This window comes from Aulostomus chinensis, chromosome 9 (assembly GCF_037954235.1).
Source record: "Aulostomus chinensis isolate RoL2024-O1b breed Wild chromosome 9, RoL_Achi_v1.0, whole genome shotgun sequence".
In the NCBI taxonomy this organism is placed as follows: Eukaryota; Metazoa; Chordata; class Actinopteri; order Syngnathiformes; family Aulostomidae; genus Aulostomus; species Aulostomus chinensis.
The window spans coordinates 3,879,672-3,898,742 of record NC_141328.1 but is presented as its reverse complement, the minus strand read 5'-3'; the positions used below and the strand labels follow the sequence as shown (position 1 = coordinate 3,898,742).

General features: G+C 44.4%; 1 protein-coding gene across 5 annotated transcripts; it reads right to left on the bottom strand.

Moving 5' to 3' along the window:
- Nucleotides 1–3,917: 3,917 nt before the first annotated feature.
- Nucleotides 3,918–18,794, bottom strand: bcas1 (brain enriched myelin associated protein 1). 5 transcript variants are annotated; one of them, XM_086213183.1, is made up of 16 exons: nt 18,542–18,788; nt 18,347–18,422; nt 18,016–18,091; nt 16,908–17,104; nt 14,299–15,498; nt 13,095–13,274; nt 12,156–12,215; nt 11,145–11,180; nt 10,631–10,828; nt 9,296–9,355; nt 9,063–9,104; nt 8,852–8,917; nt 8,556–8,594; nt 7,334–7,456; nt 6,843–7,046; nt 3,918–4,907 (listed from the first exon to the last, which is right to left on the bottom strand). In XM_086213183.1, exons 2-16 carry the CDS (start codon nt 18,383–18,385, stop codon nt 4,827–4,829), a joined length of 2,601 nt encoding a protein of 866 aa, XP_086069309.1. In that variant the 5' UTR covers nt 18,386–18,422; nt 18,542–18,788; the 3' UTR covers nt 3,918–4,826. The 5 variants fall into 5 exon arrangements, with proteins under 5 accessions (XP_086069309.1, XP_086069308.1, XP_086069310.1 ...); XM_086213182.1 differs by having other exon boundaries at nt 7,334–7,459; nt 18,542–18,786; XM_086213184.1 differs by lacking the exon at nt 11,145–11,180 and having other exon boundaries at nt 7,334–7,459; nt 18,542–18,794.
- Between the last annotated feature and the right edge of the window lie 277 nt (nt 18,795–19,071).

Below are 19,071 nucleotides of genomic sequence, written 5' to 3'. Positions count from 1 at the left end.
CACGGGATTTTAATCCGTTCATTTTCTTCTGCACAAAACCGGTTCGACATAAGTAGTCACAGGATTTGTCACTCATGTTTTTGTAGAGCAGGCGTTTCAAGACAGACTAAACAGAAGAAAGGCATCAAAAAAGAACAAAATTAATAATGAATAAAAGCGTAGTTGAACTTGTACTTCTTCCATGTTGTTATAATTGATTCATGTGGTCAGATCCTTCTCTAAAGCTGAGGTTGTCAGGGTGAGGCGGGCCTCCGGGGGGGGCGGGGGGTGTGTGTGTGTGTGTGGGGGGGGGGGGGGGGCGCTTCAGACAGCTTGGTGGGAGGCTCAGTGAATGGAGGTGAAAGAATCTAAACGTGTGCGATGCGGTCACAGATGCCGTAAAGAAATGGAGGAGTTTTGGGGTTTTTTGTTTGTTTTTTTCCAAGATCCCATCAAAAAAAACAACAGCAAAAAAGAGATGTCATCACTTCTATAAATACCACATGAAAGGCATGTGTCAGACCTTCACTCACTCATAAGATTCCTGCTTTCTAACTGTAGCTGGCTTTTGTCCTCCCAGCAGCCTTCCCCTGAAAAAAGACCCTAAAAAGTAACTTGAGGGCATCTGCATAATGCGCCCCCCCCCCCAACACACACATACACACACACACACACACATTGTGCCTGCAGGCCCTGCTGAGTCAGCCTAACTAAAGTGAGTGAGACCTGTGAAGGCTCGATCAACGTCGTTAATTTGCTATTAGAATCTTTGATTAATGTGTCTCCTCAACGGTCCCATTTGTTTCTCCAGCAGCTCTGTGGCCGGCGAGCAGCGCCATGATGCACATTAGTGCTGACAGCAGGCCTCCTGTCAGGCCTCCCTGCCCACTGTTCCCTTGTTCCACCCCCTCTGAGCTCAGTGCATTCACACAGTCACATGCATTGTCCTGGGATGAACTGCAGCAAAATGGTGGCCCAGCAGATCTTGTGCAATGTACAGTCTTTGCATTGTTAAAACCACTTCTCAAACCATTTATTCATCGTCCATACGCTGGCCGATCCTCCTGAAATCTGATGTCTTCGTAGGCGTACGGAGGAAATGCTTCCACAATTCTGGCACTCTGCATGCGGAGACACGCAGCTGCTCTTTGTCTGCACTGGTTCTTGCAAAAGAGATGCACACATGCAGGGGGAAAAAAAGTCAGGCAACTTTTTGGATTATTGACATTTGACATGAAACTGAGTGTTTATGTGTGAATCACAGCATTCCATTGGTGTGTGTGTGTGTGTGTGTGTGTGTGTGTGTGTGTGTGTGTGTGTGTGTGTGCACGCGCATATTTTCAAAGAGAATTCATTCATCGTGCTTTGGATGACAAACAAGCTGAGTAAACAGACAGTACACAGTTAACAGTACAACAGTACAACAATTTGTCCAGCAGAAGCACACAAGACAGATCTTAATATCAATAATACTCGTATAATTAATCACATTTCTATTACTTTAAACAAACAGCTAAAATATATAAACTGAAAACAGATAAAAGACAGGAATACATGATCCTTCTAAGGAGGTCTCTTGGCTCAAACATGTCCCAAAACCAAATGTAGCCTTATAAAAACAACATGAGATAATAGGATAAGTACCTTGGTGAGGTCCTTCGAGTGTTGAATTCATTCTTTTCTTGATGACGTGGGCTGAAACCACCACCGGTGGGACGTTCCTACAGGCCTGCATGTCTCACACCAAAAATATTTCGAGAATTACGTCCAAGATGTCATTGTAGCGCCAAAGTATCTTCAATGGAATAGTGCAAGACAAGTTTTTTTGTGCATAATAAAACAAAACCTGCTGCTAAAAATGTAGCATTGAAGAAGGGTCATCGCCACGTTTCTGTAGTTTTTAGGAGATTCTTATCCTGCCTTCAAAGCTGTACAACTTCTTATGGCAATGAAAATCCCTTACATTCAAGGGTAAAGAAGTTCTCACCATGATAATAAAACTCATCCCCGCCGTATGAAACTCTCACAGCACACGCGGTCGAGGGCGTACGTATCTACGGCTACTCGCGGTTCGCCAGTTGCGAACTTAAAACGTGATCATATTTTTTGTTAGACTTGGCAAATAGAATCTGATTCTGATAGTTAAACAAATCCTCTCACATCCTTCATTCAACAGCCACCCCAGTAACCGCCGACGGAGACGCGAGCGCGTGCGCGTTGGGTTGTAATAACGCTCACGGCCACAAGATGGAGACAAATATCCCCCCCATTGGAGCTTTAAGGAGACACCAACACAGCTCAGAGATGAAATGTGTATCTGGTGGTTGGGTCAGGGCTAAACTTTGTGTTTCTCTAACAAACGGGGGCTGCTCAGACACACATGCCAGCCATACTTCTGTAGATATTGTCAGACCGCATCCTAATTTAAAACCTTTGAACCGAATATATCAGACCGCTCCAGCAGTAACCTCGGTTTTTCCTCCGTCAACGTCACGTCAATTACTTTGATGCTCAATTTAAAATGACCACACCTATTATTGAGAGGAATGCAGGAAGAGTGTGTTGGGCTGATAACAAAGGAGCAGTGTGAGTTATGCCTTCAGGGGCCGTGACTCATCGCTTAATGGTGGGTGAATGGTGGGTCCAAGAAGCCTCCATCTAAAACACATCCTTCCAAAGATTGCGCGCCAGGCTGTTTATCATAGAAATGACATCATAAGCGGTGGGAGAAAAAAAGATTTCCTGAAATATACACAACTCCTTTGAACTTATTTATAGCTTTTACCTATGAGGTGGGAAGTAGGAGGAGGAAAAATGTAAATCAGCGTTCCCGGTGGCGATGCTCTTCAATCGCTATCATTTGTCTGTCACGGTTACGAATGATGGCCTCCGGAGTGGTCAGATCCATATTTGTCAGACTGTCACTTGTCCATCGGCAACACAAATAAATACTCAGATAAGAAAGACTTAACCCGCCAAACGTAGCGAGGAGTGATTCATGAGTGTCTGGCCAGTAAATCCGCAGCATCGAACTTGAACACACGAGGATCATTCAGAGTTCAGGCGCGGTTGAATGACACGTTTAAACATTTAAAGTTGAGCTGACATGAAGAAGTGCTTCTTTTTTTTTTCTTCTTCTTTTTTTTTAATCCTCATTTGTTGCGTGACACTGGGACGCCATAGAAATTCACGCGCTGTATCTGCGTGACGCCACCATCGGTTGGTTCCAAAAAACAGTCGCAGCTGTTGACTTTTTATCGACGGCATGGTCCAAATAACCAATGATCAGTTGGTTCTGTGGTAATTTTTTCATATGAAAATCCCAATCCATTTTTTTCTTCCTTTAAGACCAAATATTTGTTCGTGGAGAAAAAGGATTTTGTCCTGCAAAAGCAAACAATTTTTCTGAACAGGAGGAAACACGAATTACGAAACAATTTCCTCCAATCACACGACATTGAACCATCAAGCTAACTTTTTTAGCATCTGTACTTGTAGGTGGCCATCACAGCTAGTTAGCGTGAGCGCTACCTTGCTGTGTCTTTGGCTTTCCCCCACCTTAAATCCTGTCCGACTGAATACCGTGCAGGCCAGCCTGCTGGAGTGCTTTAACCCTGATAGCTGCAGCCTGCCTGCTCCGGTAATGGGGGGTGTTGGCGGAGGTGAGACATGAATAGAGTGGAGGTTAGCATCCAGCTCTGAATCACTGCAACGCCTCCATGGCACACGCTGGATACACCCTCTTTTAAACATTTCAATTAAATTCCTCTCATTTCTGTCCTGCTTCTCTCTGACTTGTGTCACTTGTGTCTGCCGTATCGGCTGGATTATAAACGCCACCGACTCGCCAGGTCACATATTTTTATTTTTTTTGTCTTTGCAGTTCCAGTTATTCCTGATAAAGTTTCTCATGGGAGCCGACGATGAACAAGAAAAGCAAGAGGTGAACATTAATTTATTGTCTTCAGGGGGTGAAGTTAACACATACATGCGTGTACACGTGAGTGAATGAAAGCACGGCATTAGTCGCACGTCTGTGAAACATAAAGAGACTTCAGTTAAATGACATTACACCAAGAGCTGCTATCCTATTGAACGCTAACCAGCTGTGACTACATACCACAAGGACATGTTTGCGCGACAACATTTTCGCCCTTCCCACATGAATTTGTTATTTGAACTTAACAGTTTCCCCGCAAAACAGCAAAGATTGTGATTTTTTTTTCTTCTTCATTTTGCCCAGTACCTGCTGTTAAAAACACAAGTACTGTGTGGCAGTGCTTTAGTCTACATACATTTAACATAACACAGTAACATATTTAAGCGCTGCCTTTTCAGTGGACACGCTCCTCTTATCATCTTTTCATCGTCTGGACTGCTCTTCTGACACCCTACCAATTAAAGGTTCCAACATAATTCCGTATCGAACCCTGCGCTGCCACAAGGACATGATCTCTCCAAGATGAGCCAAAAGGAGAAAAAAAAAATGAAAATAAAATAAAATAAAACCTTGATGACAAAGTGTTTCTAAACGTCTGAGACATCTGAACCGACCAAAGCAAAGCAAATATATATTAGGTTGCAAGAGCAGATGGAAGTCACATGGAATGTCTTCGGAGCGAGAACTGGTGCAGGCAGGTGTTCACAACCTTGGCCAGGTTTTCGACAGAACCTGTTCACCTACCCTCGCACTGTTTCTCTGTCTCATAACTCTTTGTGGTCTTTTTTCCGTTTGCATAGTAACTACGGAACAACAACAACAACAACAACAACAAAACTTGGGTGAAATAATTAAGGAGGGGTTGAAAGGAATGATCTACAGGGGAACTTCACTTTTGGTTTTGGTTTCATTTGGCCTTCTCGGCTGCTGAAGCAGCAGCCGCTGGCTCCGTCTGGACCCCGGCGTCTGTAGAGTGGCGTTTCTGACCCTGCCATTTGAAGGGAGGAGAACAAAGTGGTTGTTAGCAGATGCGTTTTGCTTTTAAGAACCAAAGTCAATGAATTGTTCTCTTTTTCTATTTCTTTTCCTGTTGTTACCTGCCAAGGAATGACAGATGGAACTTAGCATTTTTTATTTATTTTTTTGCGAAATCTGGCATGTTTACATCTTGTATTATGTATTGATGTTCATTAACATTCTGGGTCTCAAATAAATAAATAAATACAAACATACATAAAGTACGTGCTTACATACATATTTAATTGCCTCATTAAAACATTAAATCTGCATCCACGGTCCTCATTTGGCCCGATTCTGGCCCAAGACTCACTTTCCAGTGCTGTATCTAAGGCACAGGTGCCAAAAGTTTCTCAGGCTGGAGCCAAATGTGACAAAATGTTAAATTTGTTTTCCTTTTTTTTGTGTTTCTCTCTTTATTAAGATCATCTTTTGTTACATCTTCGAATCTTTCAGACCGCAATTCTGGATCGCACCACCAACAGGTTTGATGAGATTAAAAACCCACTTTTATCGTGTGTCAAATTTGATTGAATTTACAAGATATCATACATGATATCCTTACTTGTTTCTGCATGAAACAGCTGATATTAACCCACCACTGCCTGTAACAGGCATGTCCAAAGTCCGGCCCGGGGCCCAAATGCGGCCCGCATTCAAATATCTAGCGGCCCGCAGCCTCTGTCATAGCACCAACAACATGCGGCCCACCAGCACTGTTGACCACTGTATAAAATATACAATTTAACATTCTACCAGAAGATGGCAGTAGACCTGTGGCCACACGCTTAAGTAACTTGACACAAGGGTCAAAGTTTACGTGGCCCAGTTTCAAAATGGCGACCGCAACCAAAAGAAGGAAAGTTGACAGCGAGGGCCGCCGCCTCCAGGACAAGTGGAAATTGGAGTGTTTCTCCACTGAAATAGGACACAGCTGCGTCTGCGTCTAATTTGCCAAGAGACTGTGGCTGTCTTCAAGGAATTCAGTATCAAGAGGCACCACCAGACGAAACCTGCAAACTACGACGATCGAACTGGGAACGAACCTGGCGAAAAACTGAAGCAACTGGAGGCTGTTTTAACGGCACGGCAGCGCTTTTTTTTACAAAGAGCCCGCAGGACAGAGGAAGATGTCACAAAGGCGAGCGACGAGGTGGCAACGCTGATTGCCAAGCACTGCAAAACCTTTTACTGAGGGTGAGTTTATTAAAGACCGTGCGATGGAAATGGAGGACACAATTTGTCCTGAGAAGAAGCAAGAGTTTGCCAATGTTGGCTGGCTCATGACACTGTGGTATCATTCGTTATTTTGCTTTTCAATTTAACGTCAAATTCTGTCCGAAAAACAGGGCCTTCTTCGTTTTTGATAGTGAGTCATCCAAGGATTCATTTGGCCCTCAGTGCTTTGCACCTCTGAGCTCCTCGTGTTATTTTCCTGATCACATGTTTTGAATTTAGAAATTCACAGAGAGCATTTGATAGTGAATAGTATGGAATGTTTGAAGACGTGAAAAGTATGCAATTCACAGCAAAAAATTTCATAAAATAGTTCATTTGTATTTACTGTTAATCATTCACATTAAATGCATTCAGCCTGACACCCTTTGAACCACTAACAGCTCAAAGGGTGTCAGGCTGAAGGGCCGGCCCCCACACACTTCCACCTCACCAAATCTGACCCTCTTTGCAAAAAGTTTGGCCCCCCCTGGCCTGTAACCTTTGTTTGCAGTAATGGCCGACACCTTTGAACTCCTAATGCGTTGCTGCTGCCATCTAGTGGAGATGAAGCTACAACATATTACAACGTACAGGATCATTAAATTCCTCCAAAATATGTAACTTCAACATCAAGTTTAACTGTTCATGTTTGTGTCACGGCACCGGTGAAAAGTGATTCGCTCCTTACCAGATATTTAAAGAACAGCTGGATGGAGTTCCTCTTCTCCAGCTTTCTGGGGACGTTGGCTGCATCGTCTCCAGGTTGGGAGGCCACTGCGGCGGGTTTGCTATCTACGACCGTCTCTGATGCTGCTTTGGGTTCATCCTTCACAGTCTGAGCTGCCTCCGGGGCTGCAGCCGGAGCAGCGGCCGCCTTCTTGGGCTCAACAGCCTGAAAGTGTCGGCGCACATCGGGGGAAAAAAACATTCTTGAGCAACTGAGGAGGAACTGCCTGGATCGTTACATGTCAGTGTCTCGTCGTTAGATGGACATTAGAATGTTACGCTTGAAGTAACTTTATCTGCTGCAAGGAACCAATCAGTGGTGATGGCTGCATTATGATGATTGATCATAAAAGTACTGAAATATGTTATGATCTTCAAGAAAACACAGAAGAGAAGTAAGTCTGCCAGGCTGCTTTAGGTGCCTTTTTAGGACTTAAATGATCAGTTCCTTACTTTGGGCTTGAAGAGCGCAAAGAAGGATGATTTTGTGGGCGTTTTGGTTTTCTCTTCCTTCACGGGCGGTGGAGGTTCTGGTTTTGCGGCGGCTTCCAGTGTCCCAGTTTTTGAGGGATCCACCTTCTTTTATTAAAAGAGAGGGAGGGGAGAACAAACTTCATGAGCCACCTACAAGTTAAAAGATGATAATGAAGCCGACAGAGTGACGGCAAGAGCTACCACCTTCAAGTGAAAGAAAAAGGTAAAGGAGAGATAAATATGTTAGATCAGATTTGACAGGAAATGGGAAAAAAATCAGTTCAAGGTCAGTCGGTCCCTGTATAAATAAAGACGTGCAAAACAATCACTGTTGTTTCCTGTTAAAAAAGGAAACAGGAGAATGAGTGCTCCAACCTCCACCAAAGACTCCGAGATTGTCTTTATTGAAAGAAATAGTTCAGCATTCTGGCACTCCACACATATTTGCTTCCTGAAAAGACAGACACCGCCCCCATAAACACTGACAGACTGACATAGCTAAGCTCCATCCCAGCTTAAAGATCAGTCTGACGGCAGGTACCAGTATTTTGTTGCCTAGTTTTCGTTCATTTTTCAAAGCAAAGTTAATCACTTCCTGGTTAAAGCTTAAAGACGCCATATGTAAGATTTGAGCCGATGCCAAACACATTATCATAGGGAAAAAAAGAAGAAAAAAGGCTGGGTTAGCTAGCTGTGAATAATGCACATCAGCTGGACGCGAGGGAGTGAGGGTGCTCAAGTGTTCGGGGGTGTTCATGAGTGAGGGTAAGGCTCACTTGTGGACCTAGACAGCTAAAAAGATTGTTCTCTGCGTGCTGACTCGGATATGGGAGGAGTTTAGAGCCATGAGTGGAGCTCAGAGTAAGGCCTGCATTACACTCAGGTACTGACACGGACAGCTGCAGACCCCACGGGTGTGTGACGCTCAATTATTGTCCCAGCATTCACACCTCTGCCTGGGACGTTCACAGCGACCCTCCATGACCACCCTCTGATGATGACAAAATCTTAGCTTGTAGCTTAAACCTGCTAATCCTCCGCGCTACATTGTCTCACTGTCCCCTCTTGAGGTCCAAAGAAGGGACAGGCTGATTAGCAAACTTGCGCTAGCGCCTTCCACAGACAGAGCTTAACGTATTAACCATCAGCCCAACGAAGCAAATATGAATGTTGCCCAAAATGTTGAAATCTTTTCATTTACCTCAGCTTCTACCTCTGGCTGTGATACCTCCTCCACCACCTGTATGGGGCAAAGGTATTTGTTCTCACGTTAATTCAAAGACCGTATACCATAAATAAATCACAGGTGTGATGCTTTGCCATGATGGAATAACTAACAGCAATCTTTTAATTATTTTTTTTCTTTACCGCAAATCTATGTGCTCGCTGGCTTAAAAAAAAAAAAAAAAAATCCTAATTGTTGCAGCATAATATTTGGTGCCTGCAGAGTGAAGGAAATTAAGAATAAATCTTCCCTCACACTTTCTGCTCATTTACCTGCTCCTCTACTACCGGCTGTGCCGCCTCCTCTGCTGTCTCCTGAGGTTCAACCTCATTTTCACTCTGAACAAATGCAAATGAATCAGGAAATATAACAAGAAGAGAAGCTAAGCAAATTAGTACACAGTGATGTGACATAATCAAGGGATCATTACAAAAAAAAAAAAAGGACGACAAAACCCGGAGATTTGCTCCTCCACTGATTTACCTTGACTTCTACAACTGCCTGTGCCACCTCCGCTGGTGTCTCCTGCAGAGCAAAACTGCTTTTTTAAACTCATGAACTGATGCAAATGAAGATAAATGTAAAACAAACGCTGGGTTATCAGCACAGCTGTGACCCTTGAAGGGCAGCAACGCTGGTGCTTCATATCAGCTTAAGATCTACTACGCTGGTGAAAGATGAGGAAGCTGAGAGGAACGAGCCCGCTCTGACGTTACCTGTACTTCTACACCTGGCTGTACCTCTACTTCTACAGCTGGTGGTGTCTCCTTGATTGTCTGCAGGACAGTGAAGCAAGTCTTTTTGTGAGTTAAGTTCAATGTGACAGAAACAAAATGCCGTCAGTAAACATGAAAAGCGTTCATTAAGGAAGGCGAGGGCACATGATCGTGGCGGCGAGGGCGGAGTAACTCGAGCTGGTGGCCGGAGTAGTGACACCGCATTCATTCAGTCAGTACACAACTCTGTACGCTGTAACGGCACAAAACGATCTAACAGACGATCCAATTCCAACCGCAGCGCACGCCAAGGGCGCGCCTCCGCCACGGTTAAGTGGAGATCAGCTCCAGCATTTTGGATTATCTTGCTAACAGACAGACAAGTGGCAAAGGAAACATTACTTCTTTGGTGGAAGGAGAAAAAAAAAAAACAGATGTTCAACCGTAAACGGCACTGAAAGGCTTGAAGTGAATTTTGGAAAGGGCCAGACAAGCTGTTCTCCCCGCCTACAGTCTTTATGCTATGCTATGCTATGCTATGCCATGCTATGCTATGCTATGCTAAGCTAAAGTATGGGAATTGCATCAGCATTTCAGCTCACAATGTCAGTCACAAAAGCAAGAATTATATTGTACTGCCAAACCAAAGTATCACCAAACTGGCAAATTTCCCAAGGAGTCAGACTCCTTTTTTGATTTAACTGAAATTATTTACCAGTTCAGTTTGGATGTCGATGATTGTGACGAGTCACTCACTGTGGCAGAAACAGCTGCTGTGTTTTCATGGAGGGCGACGACCTGGTTTTCGACCGACTGGAACAAAACTGTGAATAATTTACGACCACGTAAAGAGCATTTTCTGGCGCCCTTAACCTGAAAGGGGTCGTACAGGATGTGACAGACATTTTAGTCTCATGATTGAAGTGCTTTGTACACACGCGTTCAGCTTAATCACCCTTTCCTGAATTCTATGGTTACAGTTTTGTTTTTAGAGCAACATTCTGACCCGAACAGCTGCAAAAGCCTCGGCGGGTCCATTGCACGTGTCAATTTGAGAGAGAGCGAATCGCTCCGTTTCTGACACCTCTGGACCCACCAGCTCTCGTTGGGTTAGCAGCAGGATGAGCCTCGGCCGTTTCAACAGAAAGATCTCGGTCTGCTCTTCCACGTGTTGAAGCAATGTTTCCTTTGGTCGCCTTAAAATTTCACGGGGACTCGAATTCACATACAGTCGAATATGTGTCAGGCTGCGGTAGAACTGAGGAACATGCATGGCGTTCATTCGTTCCATGTGAGAGCGCGTTCATCATGCAGCCTGCAGGTACAGTTGCTTACCTTTGGACGGAAGAGTTTGCTCAGTGCGTCTCTGGCTGATTTTTCCTTTGCAGCAGCTTTTGGCTGTTCTTTTGGCGTGGATTTTACAGGTTTGGCAGCCGGCTCTGCTTTGATTTCCATTTTTGGTGGCTCTGGAGGAGGAGGTGGTGGGATCGACATTCCTTTGGGCGCTGCAGGTGGATCGGACACTTGAGCAACCTATTCAGAGCAGAGACAGTTGGAATGCTTGTCTGTGAAAGAAAATCATTGTCAACTGCCAACAGTTTTTTGTTTTTTTTTTGTAGCCCAAATACATTTTTAGAGGAAGACAATAGCAACAATCGTAGCGGAGGTGTGATGATGATTTCCAACTTTCAACAAACTGCAAGTAGCCTTGCTGTTAGCGAGTAAAGGTGGATGAATTAGAGCAGCATCTCAGTTTTAAAAGGTTAGGAAGAAGAAGAAGTTAAAAGAAGTCAGCATGTCGAGTAAACGTGGGCCTTTTACATTGAACTATAAAACACTCAGTGCTCACAGTAGTGGTTGGCGCTGGCTGGCTCTCCTTCTGGCTCTGTTTGGCAACAAAAGGCAGCGGTTCAGAGGTCAAGTTAAAGCAGCCTCTCTTAACTTTCAGTTTGTGTTGACTTTGGCAGCCGGTGGCAGTGTTAACCAGAATGTTTTGTTTGACTCTGCAGGGGAATCAACCCAATCACAGGCCTTAACATTCCTTTTTTTTTTTTTTTTAAGCGATTGTGCTGGCCGATGGTCTGGCTCGGCAGTGCAGGTCATACAGAGGCATCGGTATTGAACGGAAACAGCTACATCATCAGTTAAGACAGAGAAATCGCACTGAAAATACGAGAGCTGCATAACACAGTTCAAATGACGGCACCATACATCGATCACATCGACACTCTGTGGTGCCACAATGAACGGTCGCTACTGTTGTTAAAGCAGGAGAAAGTCCCGATCAGAGGGCAGGGCGGGCTGGTGGTTGGCACCGGCTAACGTCCGACCTTTCAGTGTGAGATCAGCGTTTGTGTACCGTTCAAGTACGAATGTCATTTAAAGTAGCTGTTAGCGCTGAACAACAATAATGATTTCTAAACTACAACAACCGCATAAACCGCCCAGAAAGCTGATGAACCAGGAAAGTAGTGTCTCCACCATGACAGGTTCCTAATGCACTTCATGGTTTTCTATTTACCACCAAGTAGCGCAGTGATGAAAGGTTGTGGTGGTTCCTCGTGTTTCGGCGAGATCGGGGATGATAAAAAAGTCCTCCTAGCTGCTTTTAAATGAGACAAATTGGCCCGATGTGGACGATTACAAGCATGAAACAACAGAAATGCAAAATAAATTGATGCCAGCACAAGAATCTACAAAAAACATTCTCCAAGCACAACCGCCTGTATTCTAAAGTCAATCTCAAACATTTCCTGGACTCATGGATACAGTTCACAAAATATAAAGTGACCCCATGCAACACAGTGTCAAACGTCAAGAATTGTGCATGCCATATCATACTTCAAGGACATATGTTCACCTGATCTTTTGGGGCAGCAGGAGAAGCTGTTTCCTTTTTGGATGTTTTAGTGGGAGTCACCTGTGCAACAAGGAAAGGAAAACCGTGAACATTTATCACCAGGAAGCAAATGCCAATCCTGCAAACGTTAAACCTGGTTTCTTGGAGCACGAAGCGATTTCATGTGAAAACGGTGAAGCCGCGGTACGACGCATTCAAGAGGATGTAGTTGATGTAAAAGGGACAGGAAAAAAAAGTAAGGATTTGAATAAAAGAGAGGCCTTTCTCCAGTGCAGACATAGGCTTTTATGGTAAGCTAACTGAGGCACACTGAGTTGCACACTGGCGTCCCTGACTGAGCACGTACAGTACATGCGCTGTCATTGTAGCAGCTATTGTGCTCTGGAGATGGCGTAGGCCTGCCCTCGCTCTATCTTCACAAATCTCAACTTCCAAGCTCACAGGCCTCCCTTGTGAGCTCACACTATGGGTTGAACAATAGGCCACCACAGTCCCGCATGTTCAAAGCCTTGATTAGCATGGCGCTAGGGCAATGGTAACTGTTTAAAACGGCAGGAATCCAAAAGACAGCATGATGAAGAGGAAATACAATAGCTGCTTGTTGTAGGGTTTCATTCAGCCACTGTCCTCACGGAGTTGGTTATGGATACCTATTCGGACGTTTAACCTCCTTTGACAATGTCCTCTTAACAAACACCTCCACATGGAATAAGAGGAGACAGACCAATCGAATTTAAACACGTTGTCACTGATTTACTCAACTTTACCAGGCAATTCGCCACATCAGCTTTGAGTAAAGTATCGAGGAATGATGAGCACGCACGCCGGGTTTCATTTTTGATGTTTTCACATGACATCAAACAATTATTCCACCGTGTTTTGTTCAAGTAGGACTGAAAAGCTGATGTTGCAGCAGAATCCATAAAAACTGTTACTTACAAGAGATTTGAAGAAGTTCATAACTGGACTCTCTTCTGGGGGACCCTCCTCTTGACTTTCCACAGGTTGACTGTCTCCGCTCTCAGTTTTAGGAGCTTCTTCTTCCTTCTGGCTGGGATCTTGAGTCACGCTCTTTGGCTCTGTCAGGGTTCCTGACTCTTGCTTCAGGTTTGTCTTCTCCTATACACCATCACAAAGAATTCGCCTTTGAGAATTATGCAGGAGCGCCGGAGCAGAGAGTGTCTTTATCGCAGCTTTGAGATGGGAGCACAATTCCAACCATGCCTCTGCCTACTCGGCACATTGTCAACAATCACCCTTTTATTAATGTGTGTGTCCCACCCCTCACTCATTGATATTCAACAATGTGTGAGAGTTATGCCCCGAGAAATGTCAAGAAAAGTCCAATACCTTGCTGTCCCTGTTATGATTTTTTTTTTAAACGCAAAAATGAACAACCTTAGATTTTAGTTTAATTTGGTCATCAATTGTGATTCAAATTCAGTGTGTACATATTTGTTTCGTGTACAAATTAAGTTTTCAGAAAGCAAGGATTATTTGCCAGTGAAACATGGTTTTTCAAATAAATCACGAACGAAAACATGAATAAAAAAAGACATTTTCAAGTTTTCATGTTTTCATTTTATTGCAAAATGTTTGTTTTTTTTTCCAGACTTTACAATGTGAACCTAAATAAAAACGCAGGCACTTGTCATTAAATTATAAATAGAAATCATGTCACAATCACTAAAACATGGCGATAAACATGTGACATCCCAGTGAGGAAAAATAACTTTTTATTAAAGCGTAAACTATTTTCGGACACTTCCTTCTACTGCTCTTCCCTTGGAGCCACGTGGATGGTAACGGTGATATTATATCCAGGAGAAGATGTGGCTGAGCCTCCAAGTTGAAGCATTGCTTCCTGAACGACTGACGCACAGGTTGACTGCAAGTCCATGCACAACGTTTCCATTTGTTCCTGCTGGTTTGAAGCTGCGCTCACGCCTGATCCCCCCTCGGGCGTCTCTTCAGCCTTGGCGGTGGTGTTCTTTGGCGGAACCTCCTCTGAAGCCGCGAGACCACATGGAGCTTCGGCGTCTTCTTCGTTGGTTTGCTCGACAATGATCTCAAGGACAGGTTCGACACTCTCAGAATCAGCTAAAGCTGAATCAGCAGTCCTGTCTTCATCACTAGCATTTACCTCTGCTGTAACTTCATATTCGGTTGTCTCAATTATCACCACGAGCACGTCATTTTTGGCTTGTTGATCTTGAGGGCTCCCGCTCTCCTCCACGGCCTCCTCGGTGACAACCGCACTCGACTCCAAGACTTCCACAGAAACCATAGAAGGATTCAACTCTTTCTCAGACTTTTCAGCCGCAGCAATCTCCCCTTCAGCGTGTTCCTCTTGGACTGGTGGTTCTTCTGCTAGCACATCTCCAGATTCCTCAGCGACCTCTTCAGGAACTTCAAGCTTCTCTGAGACGTCTTCCACAACTGTCTCGAGGATGTTCTCCAACACCTCCGTGACTTCATCCTCTTCACAAGGGTTTGTCATCTCCTCTTCAGGCTCCTTGGCGATTGTCTCTTCCACAGGCAGCTCTGGACTGGTCAGTCTCGCTGCTTCTTCTCTGAACAGGGGAACAAAAACTGTCACAGTGATTTCTTCCTGGAGGCTTTCAGTATCTGCTGCAGGCTCCTGATGAGGGACGGCGCTGGTTTCAAAGTACTGAGAGAGAGCGAGGATTGCCTCCTCTGGTATCTCCTCAGCACCTCCACTGACACTGCTCGGACTGGGTTCTGGTTCTTCAACGTTCTCAGATCCCACATCAGCGACGATAACCTCAACTCTGTCATGGGTAACAATGACTTCAAGAACAGACGCATTTTCTTCGGAAGTAGCCTCCTTGGGGGAAGTGTCAGACTTCTCTGAAGGGTCATCACCAGTTTCAGGGCTGAGATCTTCTTCGCTTGTTTCTTGTGCAACAGCATCACCGGCAGCGTTCTTTTTAAGGGCCGATTCTGGCGAACTAGCGGTAACTTCCACCCTCTGGGCTCTGAACACTATATTCTCATAAACGTTCCCCTCCATAGTCACTTCCTCTATGACGATCCCAGCTGTCAGGTTGTCCTGCTTCGTGCTGTCTTCAGTGGCCGCTTCAGCTGTGACGGCAGCTGCTTCCCTCAGAGAACGTTCTTCCGTTGTTGCGGCAGCTTCCATTACGCCTGCTTCTTCCACCGCGCCCTCAGACGAAGAGGTCGCATCATCGCCAGTTTGCGTCGAAATTTCCGCTTCCCCTTTTCTGTCCGTTTGGGTCGACGTTTCAGCTTTGCAATGTCGGCATTTGTCCCTCGCGCTCTCGACGATGACCATGATGACCTCTTCTTCTCTGCCTGACTCCTTTATCACGGAAACCAACATTAACATTCAGACAAAACAGAACTGGTGTTTTGCTTCTGGGACATTCATCATAACCATGTGCTTGATCACACTGTATATACACGAAAACCTCCCTCTGGGTACACATAAGCACAGCTTCTGAACTGTTGTTGACATTGTGCCACAGTGGCATTGGTTTAACTCCGGTGGCTCAGCGTGTTTTGAAATTCATACGTGGAAATAAATAACAGGAACCTGTTGGGTTTTTGTGATGATCGCAGAGATGATTTCTCTCTTACATGCTGAGCTTGTTCAATCTCGTAATGGGCTCACCGAAGGGTGGAACGCGTCAGAACCAAAAATATAAGCACACAAGTACGATAAACAACTCCACCGATATAATACTGCCAAATGAAATACCTCCAAGAAATCTGCCAATTTACAACCTGGGTCACCGTGTCAACAACAACTGAGCATTTTAATATTAGATGAAACGTATTGACGGGATCTCAATGATTTATTCACGACTGCATAAATTATTTCCTCCTTTCTTTTTTTTCTTTTTGCAACGTGATCTTTGAATGATTTCTCTCCGTCTAAAAGTGACAGAGTTGATGGAAGTGCATGTAATCCCGGGCCAACCCGCGGGCAGTTTGTTACTCAGAGAAATTGGAGTCGAAAAAAATAGAAAAAGGGAAGACGCTGATATTTCTCTGCTTATCGTCAACAAATCACAGGATACGACCCTCACCGACATCACTCTCGTCTGACTTTTATTGCTGCGCTCCGACAAAAAAAAAAAAAAAAAAATGAAATCAAATAAATTTGTCTAATTTCCAGTTAAGAAAAAAAACACGACCAGTCAGACTCACTTCAGGAGCAGCGGCTGAGTAAGGTGAGGGTTCTTGTTACATCAACTCTGCTGATGAGCCATGGCGGATGATGGAAACCATCTCGGGTTGTTTTAGCCCTCGATGAGTCAGTCAGTGTCAGTCAGAAACATTCTAAGTGATATATCTTCACTATGTTCTATTAAAAACAAGCCACTTTAGCTACTTTTTGAGAGATTCTGGCATTGAGGCCCGTCACTCCTGCTGCAGGGACCTGGGAGGAGTGAGCGGTGCCTTCAGAGAATTCCGTATTCGTAGTGTTTTCCAACAGAATATCACTCAATCGCTGTTTTCAGCTGCAAATTACTACGCGTCCGTTGCTGTGGTATTTTCTGCAGCAGGATGTTGCACGTGAGGTGAAAGAATCTGGCGGTACATGTCACCTATTAAATAATCCTAGTGGATGGCTGATGAATGGAGGAGTGAGACGGGTCAGCTGATACCTGCGTGTAGGATTTATTGATCATCGGTTTGATCTTCTAGCAGGATTTGCTGACAATAAGAGAAATATAGAATGTACGCCTAAAAAAATGCACTCACCAGCTGTGGATCAGTGGCTGGAGGACCTGCATCTGTTTGATCCACACTGGGGATCTCCATCCTGTGGGAGCTCTGCACGTTAGCTGCTGGTTCCGCATGTTGGCTCTCTGACTCCACCAACACGTAGCCGCTTGAGTCCAGGGCGGCGTTTAATGGCATGGTCTTGCAATTTACTTTGATCCCCTTCTCACCGTGAACTGAAAAAAAAGAAGAATCTGTGACTAACATGTAAAGATTCCCTCCACACATAAATATCAAGACACTCTTTACTAATTCTGAGTGTGTCTGAAGTTCTTTTTGTGCAGAAAATGTATCATAACTAGATCCCTAGAACGCCGCCTGCTTGTCTCCCGACATCAGAATTCCAGATTATTTCACAAGATGTCTCCTCCAAAGTCCATTTTCCTTGTTTGTTCACGTTCAGGATCAGCTTTCAAAATATATGTGACATCATAAATCCTGTTCATGGGCCCGCCCCTGGACAGATTTTTTTTTATTTTTTTTTTTATTGAACACGTTTCCACTTTTTCTCATGAATGTGACGACAGCCTTCCATCGTCTGCACCTCAGTCACCGTTCACCAACACCGGCCGCAGACCTCTGCCGTCACCTTCAAGCTCTCTCGTCTACTTCAAAGTCTGTTGTTCACTGGCAGTGTAGACGCCAATGTTGAGCTCCGCACGTGCGACGTCCACCTCGTGCACAATATCTACTTCTGCAGTGCTCCGTGAAGTAAACATGGGCAAGTCAAGCCAAGACATTATCTTCATCTCCAGCGTCAACATTAGCTCTTGGGCAAACTCGCAGGGAAACAAACCAACTCACCGTGACAGTTCAATGTCTCAGACTACGCCTAGAGTTGACTTTAGAAGGCTCCTGTCACGGTTACTGTGTTTACAGAGCATTAGAGGAGTCCACCAGACTAAGCCAACATGCACATGGGAACATCAAGTGTGTTTCCAATCCAGAAATAAAACGCCTAAATCTTTCTAAATTTAGCCGAAAAAGATAAAGTACTCTAAGTTGGTGAACATTTGGCATCTTGCTGCGGTGATTGACAGCAGCCATTATTTTGGAATGCAAAGAAAATTTGAAATGTCTCACCCACCGTTTACCTCCAGCTCAGGAGATGTGATACTGCCATTCGCCGTTCCATTTTCGTGCTTGTCGTGAACTTTTCCATTCTACACAACGACAACAACAACAACAACAACAAAAAACAACCAAAAACACGTGTGAGTGCAGCTGCAGAATTCCCAGAATACATCATGTCCCTTCTCTCTGCAGCAGCCCAATGTCCCCTCTTTTCACCTGGTTTAACCATGTTGTCTTTCACCCTTTTATAAATCCAGACGTCCACAATCACTGACCGAATAAATGTGACTATTTGGAAATCTCTGGAGCTCAACTCTTTGGCACAGGGAGCAACATCCTCTTACCTTGGTGAGCTCTCGGTGTTTGGAATGCTCGTTTCCCATACTTTCACCAGCTGAGAACTCTTCAGAACAATTTAGACTTAAAAAAAAAAAAAAACGACACACACAGAACAAAACAAAATGTTCAGAACAAAATTATACTTGGCTCCAAGGTGTTTTAAAGCAGTGACAGAACTTGTTCATTCTTTCTAAACTTACCTCGAGTAACCTCCTCAAGATAAAAATGACCAGAAGTCACTCTGTCATCGAGGTGGATCGCTGCTCCTGCCCAGCTGCCCTCAGAGGCTTGCTGCTGCCAGGCGATTATATGTGCTCTTTCAAATGGGTGGGACTGTTTTTAAGTAATCAATCGGACGTCCTCCCGAGGAGGAAACCCCACCGTCCACCCAACAGAGGTGCCCTTTAATGAAGTCATGTGATTAGCTCAAATTAATCACTGGGTGAAAATAACCGGACAAGATCATAGCCAAGCTTCAGTGTCATCAAGAGCAGCGTGATAAGACGCCGATGGCTGAAGTAACAGGATATGTGATGAGGATGTTTATCTGGCATGTGTCAACACCAGCAAAACAAAAACATATTGTGTGTGTGTGTGTGTTTGCTCAGCACCGCATTATTTAAACTGATATTGTGGCAAATTTTTTTTTTTATAATCGATATTAAGATTTTTATCTAGGAATCTAATTCAGTGTCAAAATAAGACCAAAGGAAAATAAACAAACTAGCCT

Bases quoted from the DNA above. Each gene is read 5' to 3' on its own strand.
- bcas1 (XM_086213182.1), bottom strand. From the start codon at position 18,385: ATGGGAAACGAGCATTCCAAACACCGAGAGCTCACCAAG. The intron at 17,105-18,015 runs GTGGGTGAGACA...CTTTTTTTTCAG, and splicing joins TCCTGAGCTGGAGGTAAACG to TTCACGGTGAGAAGGGGATC. The intron at 12,216-13,094 runs GTAAGTAACAGT...CTTGTTGCACAG, and splicing joins TGAACTTCTTCAAATCTCTT to GTGACTCCCACTAAAACATC.